Below are 9,650 nucleotides of genomic sequence, written 5' to 3' on the forward strand. Positions count from 1 at the left end.
GATTTGAAAACGCCACCCTCAACTGAGACCAAACATTCCTGAGCTCACCTGACACTGAAGGACTCTCTACCCACGTCAGGGCCTGAGGAAAGTGAAGATGCCCAAATCACCTGAGACTACAAATTTGGGGGTTCACCTGAGACTACACTCATCATCCGTGCTAATCTGGAAACCTAATAGAAGGGAAGACGCCAAACTCACCTGAGACTTAAAAGCTCCTGAGCACACCTGAGGCTTAATGACTCTCTGCTCACCTGAAACCTAAGGATCCTGTGCTCACCTGGACAACTGAATCTCACTCACCTACGACTCTGTGCTCACCTGGACAACTGAATCCCACTGACCTGAGACTTGAAGTAGGTCTCCTGAGGGGCTCCCAGCACGTCGGCCGAGGCGATGTCCAGGTGCAGGAGGATCTGCCGGAATGAGGGCCTGTTCCTAGGCTTCCCCTGCCTGAGGGAGGGAACGGAACACAGCGGAGAACAAGAGAACCGTAAATAACATCCACCCACTGGAGAGCTATAAGATACCCTCTACCCACACAAGACACCCGGAGCCTGTGGAAGAAAAGCCGTTCTAAGCTCAGGGCTCTGGGGAACTAAGTTAGAGTTATATGCTTATACTCTCTGGCAGCATGGAGCTATATTAGTTTGATGGGTGAGGTAAATATATCAAAGCAGGGGTTATATTTCCATAGCCCAGACCGCTAAGGGGACACATGTGTTATGTGCTTCCTCTATATATTAACTACATTATCTTCCTCTTGCTGCATCTACAATATATTAGCGTTATGGTTCTGTATAGGGGTATGACCAAAAGAGGGTACACTTCCCACACCAGAGTCAGGTGTCAGACATGTAGATCTTAACCACCATCTCACCACCACGGAGAGGGGGGTGGTGGGATCCCTCCAGTGTCTGCCCCAGGAGGATCTTAAACTCTCTGGGAAAGCTATACCCTATCTCTAGCAGAATGCATACATGACTATCTGCTCGCATTGAACCTAACTTATAAGACCTTTGGTCTTGCCCCTGCGCCCTGCCTGAGGGGGGGGGGGGGGGCGTTGTTTGTGGGCTTCTCACCATGTCTGTTTCATGAGGATCTTGAAGCCGTCGGGGCAGGTGGAGGGCACGGGCAGGTGCAGGCTGTTGCTGCCCACCCCCCAGATGATGGCTGAAGAGTCTACGTCCTTATACGGGATCTCCCCCGTCAGCAGCTCCCATAGAACCACCCCGAACGACCTGCGGGAGGAGGACGAGAACCGGAGTTAGAGCAACACTAGAACACTTCTCACAGAACCACCCCGAACGACCTGCAGGAGGAGGAGAAGGACCGGAGACAGAAGAACACTAGAGCAGTTCTCACAGAACCACCCCGATCGACCTGCAGGAGGAGGAGAAGGAAACGGAGTAAGAAGAACACTAGAGCAGTTCTCACAGGGCTACCCAGTACAAGCAGAGGAGAACTGAAATGAGAACAGCAAATATTGGCAGGGCATCATGGTACTTTAATAGTAGACCAGTGCTGGCTTTCGTCGCTGGCAGTCACAGTTATATAGCTGGGTTAAGTGAACTGTAGATATGTGGCAAAGTGTGAAAATACAGGGCCGAGATCCTAATAACCCGTAGTAATAGTAGTACCACACACCACACTGATTAAGATTTAATTGCAGCAAAGTGAAATTTGGAAATATTTGATGGTAATTGCTATCAATGCTGGGCTCTGACTCTAATGTAGTGAAGTATACGGTATATAGTATTACTAGTATATTACTAAATAAGTAATGCAGTGTAGCAATATGCTGTGATGATGGAGTTACAGACCTGCGTCACTCAGCCTCTCAAGCACAAACCAGTTAACACGGAGAGATAACACTTCAGGAGATCACGTTTCAAAAACACACCACAGCACACAGGGTGTAGGGTAGCAACAGCCATAACATAATGCTGTTTACCTAACAACGATTTAGCCAATAATGGCAATATGCCTTAGCCGATCGTGGCAATATGCCTTGGCCAATAGTGGCAATTAAATACATAAGGGATAATGTATTGTCCGGAGGTCATTATCCAAAAATAAATCCCGACGGGGCGAACAACATCCTGACGCGCAGCGGAGCTCTTCTCTGTCCTTGACCTCAAAGAAGCAGATGGGACAATTGATCATAAGGCGCACATGGATAATGGCTAATTTATGAAATGAGAGTACATTGATTATTCCTACCACACACTGTTATAATCCCATTGTGTATATGTATTATCACAGAAAGACCATAACATCTTGACTATATGGGGTATTCCTGGGGACAATGAGCACAGATGGGGCACTTAATCATAACAAGGTTAATAATGGCTCATTTATGAAGTGTGAGAGAACATCACTCCTACCAATAACACCCTTGTAAACTCTTTACGGTCACAGAAACGGCATTAGCATCTTTGATACGTGGAGTACTTGCAGGGGAGGATGACCACAGATGGGATAACTAATCATAACAAAGAATGGACAACGGTGAGTGAGAGTACATTCATTATTCTATCTATAGCACTGTTACAACTTCATTGTGTATCTGGTTTGTAGAGGATACATGTGTGTTTGTGTGTGTGTGTGTGTGTGTGTGTGTGTGTGTGTGTGTGTGTGTGTGTGTGTGTGTGTGTGTGTGTGTGTGTTTGTGTGTGTATGGAGGGACAGCATAGACTGCAGTTAATCTGCCACTTACCAGATGTCCACTTTCTCTGACACTGGCTCGTTCCGGATCACCTCGGGGGCCATCCAGGCCACTGTACCCGCAAAGGACATCTTGGTGCTCTTGTCACTGAGCTCTTTGGAGGTCCCGAAGTCTGAGATTTTCACCATGTCGTTGTGCGTAACCAACACACTATCAAAACAAAACACAGCACAACAAAGAGAAGGAAGAGAGGTGTGAATGAAAAAGGAGAAACATATCTACAAAGACGTCACACACACACACACACACACACACACGTTAAAACAAACACACATACACACTGTGACGGACCGAGCCTCGGTTGCCATCGAAAATGTGTGGGTTTGGCCCGAAAGCTCAGAGACAGAGTGAGGGTTCAAAACATCAGGTTTATTACTTGTCAAAATCTCTGGAAAACTGCTAGGCCTCTCACTAGGCAGAGGACAAAAAGCAGCAGTCTTTAGGAATATCATCTGCTAGCCTCTAAATGGGGTAGAGGACAATCACGCAGCAGTACAATCTCTATTTAACATATCTGCTAAGCCTCTAAATGGGGTAGAGGACAATCACGCAGCAGTACAATCTCTATTTAAAATATCTGCTAAGCCTCTAAATGGGGAAGAGGACAAAAAATCAGCAGTTCACCCATAAGGGTCCACATCAATGCACATACCTGACAAAACTTGACTAACCAAACCAGACAGAGCAATGAACATATATACCTGGCGGCCAGCACCATTTCTAAACACAATGGTAAACACAACAAAACAAACAATACACAATGACAAAACAGACCCTCAAACATAACCATAGTATTCTTCAGTGTTATGCACAACAAAGAAAATAACTAGGTAATACAATAAGCACTTTCTAAGTATATAAAAACACTCTATATAATGGCCCAGACCATTCCAGGTGTCCCTTCTACCAGCCTAGGCAATTAGCAGTCCATGTGGTGGATCCAATTGTAATCAGTAGTATGAGTGTTTGTGTGTGTGTGTGTGTGCAAACCATGTCTGTTGGGTGCAATAGTAGTTGAAAAGATGGGGTAGGGGTGTGCGGTTCATGTGCGGTCGTACCACGACCGTCACACACACACTTCTGTTTTCTGATAAAAAGAACTGAATGGTACATTGATAGTAGAGAGATGTCCAGGAAAAGCTGTTTGTTACACACACACACACACACACACACACACACACACACACACACTTCTGTTTTCTGATTACAAGAACTGAACGGTTCATTGACAGTAGAGAGATGTCCAAGAACAGCTGTTTGTTCCACCTTTGTTCCAGGTCGTTCCTCAAAAGCTGAGCCCTGTCATTGTGTTGTGTCTCTCAGGAACTCTTCTAAAGTGCGCCCCATCCTCATTCCCCTCATAATGGACGTGAACTCTGACTGACCCCTCAAAGCCCTCTGCTGATTTCTCTTTTTTTCTTCTTCTCCTCTTGCTGGACTTCCTTACGCAAGCATTGCTCAGAGGACAGTGAGTTGAGTGTGAGCTCAGCACAGCGCAGCAACTTTAAAACGACATTGATTGGAGTCCAATGTGATTAGGGCAGGAAGCTTGGAGGTCGGAGATGAGCAGAGCAGAGCAGAAGGGCCCTTATGAGCTTCCTCCTTATGAGGGCACTGATGCAAGACTGGACCTCTACTACCATCCTCACAGTTCACGCTCACAGTTAAAGGTAGCCTCTGCCATTCTAACAACCATCCACACAGTACAAGCTCACAGTAAAAAAGATAGATTTTGCCATTCTAACAACCATCCTCACAATACACGCTCACAGTTAAAGGTAGCCTCTGCCATTCTAACAACCATCCTCACAATACACGCTCACAGTTAAAGGTAGACATTCTAATCCGATAAACTTTCAGTTCCCCCTCCCCCCCGTATGTATGTATGTATGTATGTATGATTGTATGCATGTATGATTGTATGTATGTATGTATGTATGTATGTATGCATGTAGACAGGCAACACTCACTTTGGTGATTTGAGGTCTCTGTGGATGATCTTGTGCAGGTGTAGGTAGTTCATGCCGCTGGCGATTCCCGTTGCCCAGTCCACCAGCAGGCACGGGGCGATCTTGCGGCCTCCCCTCAGCACCTCGTACAGCTGGCCCTGGGCACAGTACTCCATGATGATGCAGTAGCACGGAGCCTGGGTACACACACCCCTGGGAACGACAGGGGTGAGGAGAGGACATCAAACACTGCATTGCATTGCATTGCATTATATTGCTTTGACTTTTGTGTGTGTGTTTGTGTGTGTGTGTGTGTGTTCGTGTGTGTGTGTGTGCGTGCGTTCGTGCGTGCGTGCGTACGTGCGTGCGTGCGTGCGTGCGTGCGCTACAAAGCACTGTGCTGTACTGCTCTCTCAGGCATTGATTTGTACTGTATTGCATTGACTTCCCTGCATTGAGAGTTACTAAATTGCATCGTCTTGTTCTGCACTGACACTGCCCTGCATTGTTCTGTGAGTTCTACTGCACTGGACTGCATTGGTTTGCAGTGAATGGAGCTGTTTTCTGTTATAATGTAAAACATTGCAGGGTATATCATAGTACTGCATAGTGTAACATTGCATTGCATTGTCCCTTCAATATTCAGTTAGTGATCTACCATCTACAATGAATGTCATTTTTTTTTGTTAAATCTCGTAAAAGCTTGTCTTAGATAACAGCTTAGCTTTTGATATTTGTCATGTGTGCTGAGAAAAGGTAAAGCCATGAGGCACTTGTCACTTCTGACGGCTGCATGAATGCAGATCATCCTGGCGAAACCAGGCACTCTCTCTTTCGAGTATCTCACGCTACCTAATGACAAGCTGCCTTTCTCAGAGGCCTCCAACAGCAGTGCATCAGAGAGACAGAAGAACACCGCGGCACACTGACGTCTTCTCTTGTCCTATGACACGGGTGAGTCACATCAAAATATTAACTTGCAAAAGTTACTGTGAAGTGATTCAATATTTCTAGTTAGTTAGGCGCTAAGTTGGCCATGGTAAAGGGGTGGGAATGACCCTCACGGCACAGGCGGCATGTAGTTGTGCCTAGTTTGATCATGTGGATCCTGCAAATGGTGCCAGCAACCACATCCTCTCCTCCTGCACACAAGAACACTGAGATGCTGGGATTTACCACCTGAGGCACAACCAGCCCCCCCCCAGATCTCAGTTAGTGACAATTTTGTTGAGAAAATGACCGCCAAAATACTTCGGGACGGGGATGATGTTGAAATTCTGGGTCTATTATCTTACTACCTTCCCCAACCTCATTCTCAGTGGCACATACTTGAGTGTGATTACAACCCCAACCCTCTCTCTCCCCCTGTCTGTGTGATTAAAACCCAAACCCCCTCTCCCCCCTTGTCTGTGGTACCTACTTGAAGGCAATGATGTTGGGGTGCTTGAGTTTGCGCAGGTGTTTGATGTCCGTCTCCTTCTGCTCGCGGACCTTCTTGATGGCCACCTCCTCGGAGCGGAACTTGCCCAGGAACACGGCCCCCTGCGCCCCACTGCCCAGCCACTGCAGCTCCGAGATCTCCTCGAACGGAACCTCCCACATGTCTGAGGGAGCCGGAACATACACACAGAATGTCAGGTGTGCTGGAGGTCATCTGGCAGAGAATAGTGTTAGTGTGTGTGTTTTTCGCTCTCTCTCTCTCGGTATTGGTATTTATATGTGTACGTATATGTGTGTATATAAGTGTGTGTATATGTGTGTGTGTGAGTGATTCTCTCTTGCTCTGTGTGTGGCGTGTGTGTGTGTGTGCGTGTGTGTGAGTGTGTGTGTGTCTGCGTCTAGCAAATTGTTTCCCTTAAATGTGACTCATGCATGCATCGGGAGATCTGCTGACGCAATCTATTTGTAACCACGTCCAAGAGGTTATTGTCATTCTAATATCTGCAGTGACAGAAACGTGACCTTAAAATGACAACAACACCATGACAACACTGATATAACATGACAAACACACGTTTATATGCCCTCCATACAGTCTTCTGTTACTGATATAACATGACAGACACACTTTCATCTACCCTGCATACAGTCTTCTGTTACTCGCTTATGGAACACACTCATTTATCATCCACAAAAAGCATTGAGCGTTGACTGTGTTTGTACTGAATATCTGGTACACTGAATTCAGCTGTATTCAACATACTAAATAGTGATATTGAACAGTGCCGGAGAATACAGACTAGTATGGCATGGCATTCTCCTCCTTTTTGTGCTTTTGAATTTAGTTGGTATAGTATGGTATTGATTACGGTAAACTATAGTGGAACAGAATACAGTCTAGTTTGGCATTCATCTCCATTCAGTATCTTTGAGGAGGGTTGGTAACTTGGTATATAACAGTATTGATTACGGTAGATTATAGTGGAACAGAATTCAGACTAGTATGGCATTCATCTCCATTTGGTATCTCCGAAGAAGGTTGGTATATTACGGTATTGATTACGGTAGATGATAGTGGAACCTAATACAGACTAGTATGGCATTCGCCTCCATTTGGTGCCCTTGGCTTGTGTTCAGCAGCTGGCTCTGAATGCACACATTAGATGCCTCCATCAGAGACAGACTGGGAGTTGGAGAGGGATCAGATGGTCCGGGAGAGATACCTCCCGTCATACCAGAGACAGATGCAGGAGCCCAGCCCAGCCTCCGTGTGTGTCGTGTGTGTGTGTGTGTGTGTGTGTGTGTGTGTGTGTGTGTGTAGAGATTGGGTGATACGTGTTTCTCTGTGTGTGCATGTATGCGTGTATGTCTATGCGTGTGTGTGTGTGTGTGTGTGTGTGTGTGTGTGTGTGTGTGTGTGTGTGTGTGTGTGTGTGTGTGTGTGTGATGTGTGTGTTTCTGTGTGTGTGTGTGTGTGTGTGTGTGTCTGTGTGTATGTGTGTGTTTTAGTGTGTGTATGTGGGCGTGTGTTTGTGAAGAGAGTGGGTGAATCAAATATGAGAGGAGTAAAGAATGCCCTCTTGAGAGCCCACGGAGCCCAACCCTATCTCCCCCACACCGTCCCCCACGACTTTGGTTTCCATTCCACCCATAGTGCACCAGACAGCTGGACCGTGCCATGGCCAGTGATAGAGGGGGAGGCGTCTGGGTTAAAGTGGTTCTGTCCGGATTTGTTCTCCTGAGACACAGCCTAACCTCATCTTCTATTCCGGGCCTGATAGATTATCTGATCATGTTCCAATCCCATTCTCGAAGCCCTGCTGGGGGTGTCTGGGTTCACAGACACAGTTAGTTTAGCTGGGCCATGAACACAGACACACTTAGCTTAGCTGGGCCCTGAACACAGAAACACTTACCTTAGCTTAGCTGGGCCCTGAACACAGACATACTTAGTTTAGCTTAGCTGGGCCCTGAACACAGACACACTTAGTTTAGCTTAGCTGGGCCCTGAACACAGACACACTTATCTTAGCTTAGCTGGGCCCTGGACACAGACACACTTAGCTTAGCTTAGCTGGGCCCTGAACACAGGCTAAGTACTAGTACTGCACCGCTAGAGAGGCTAGCAGTCACAATAATGTGTGTTGTGACAAGAAGTGCCTCATAAATAGGGTTCACTACAGTGATTGTGATTTGTTGAAACACGCAGAAAGATTGACAGATGGAACACACTGACTTACACGCACACCCAAACCACAGCTAGGAGAAGAGGCTAGCAGCCAAAATAAAGGGTGTTGTGACTGAACAGCTCACATTCCATTATCCTTTAAACCACACACACACACCCCCCCCCCCCCCCCCCACACACACACGAAGACACAAACAGACACCCCACCCCCCCCCCCCCCCCAAAAAAAAAGGGTGTTGTGACTGAACAGCTCACATTCCATTATCCTTCAAACCACCCAATCCCCCCCCCCACCTCCACACATATACACACACACACACACACACACACACACACACACACACACACACACACACATACACACACACAGTCACACAGTCACACAGACGCACTCACCTTGCTGCTGCAGCTTGTACTCGGTGGAGTAGGTCTTCCCGATGATGTTCCACACAGGCTTCAGGCATCCGAAGAGCCCCTCTAGGAAGCCCCCTCCCTGGCCCGCCCTGTGGAAGTGCAGCTTAATGTCGTCGTGGGGATGGTGGTATCGGGGGTGCATACCACCCTCGCCGTGGTGGTCCTCGGGGCATCCTTCACCCCCTCCGCCTCCACCTCCGCCTCCCTCCTCGTTGCCCTCCTCCCCGCCGCTGACGCACCCTCCGTGGCCGCAGGAGCCCGGCGACCCAGCCTCCTCATGCTCCTGGAGCTGGAGCATGCTGTTGTCAAAGTGGTGCTGCTCGCGCGTGGAGTCCTCGCTTAGCGCCGTGACAGGGGGGCTCGTGCCCCCCAGCGCAGAGTCGTGGTCGTCACATCCACACAGCCGAGGGGGGTTCAGCTGGTGGAGGGGCACGGGCAAGTGCATGGGGGGGGCCAGGTCCGTGATGATCTGGGGGGGTGGGTTGGCGTTCGTGTTGGCGTTGGGGCCAGTGATGGGGTCGGGGGAGAGCAGCGTGGGGGCGAGCGGGCCCTGGGGGTTGCCCACCGTGGGGGGGGTGGTCTTCTTCATGGCATCTCCCGCTACTGTGAGCTTGAGCTCCTCCTTAAGTTTGCCCACCAGCAGGCTGGGGCAGGAGGTCCAGGAGAGGACCTCGGGGGAGCTACCCATGGTGCCACTGGGCGTGTGTGCATAGGCCGCACACTGGGCCGAGTTTACACTTTTACTGGAGCTCTGAGAGAGAGAAAGAGGGAGAGAGAGAGAGAGGGAGAGGGGGAGAGAGAGACCGGTTACTCAGGCTGGTTGGGAACAGCTGGTTTAGCTAAGATAATTGGTAGAATTATAATCAACTAAAATGGAGAACATGAAACATAGAAAACATGCATGTTTCTCCCTTTCACACACACACACACA

At 48.3% G+C, this 9,650-nt stretch overlaps 1 protein-coding gene across 1 annotated transcript in view; it reads right to left on the minus strand.

Moving 5' to 3' along the window:
• Nucleotides 1-9,407, minus strand: part of map3k13 (mitogen-activated protein kinase kinase kinase 13) — a gene marked incomplete at its 5' end in the record, with an annotated part of 19,102 nt that extends 9,695 nt beyond the window's left edge. The window contains 6 exons of the mRNA XM_080838655.1: nucleotides 345-453; nucleotides 1,083-1,241; nucleotides 2,720-2,878; nucleotides 4,699-4,890; nucleotides 6,098-6,281; nucleotides 8,702-9,407. Of these exons, the coding sequence (XP_080694781.1) occupies nucleotides 345-453; nucleotides 1,083-1,241; nucleotides 2,720-2,878; nucleotides 4,699-4,890; nucleotides 6,098-6,281; nucleotides 8,702-9,407 (1,509 nt within the window). The remainder of the gene's footprint in view (nucleotides 1-344; nucleotides 454-1,082; nucleotides 1,242-2,719; nucleotides 2,879-4,698; nucleotides 4,891-6,097; nucleotides 6,282-8,701) is intronic.
• Between the last annotated feature and the right edge of the window lie 243 nt (nucleotides 9,408-9,650).

Source organism: Sprattus sprattus (genome assembly GCF_963457725.1).
Source record: "Sprattus sprattus genome assembly, chromosome: 5".
NCBI lineage: Eukaryota > Metazoa > Chordata > Actinopteri > Clupeiformes > Clupeidae > Sprattus > Sprattus sprattus.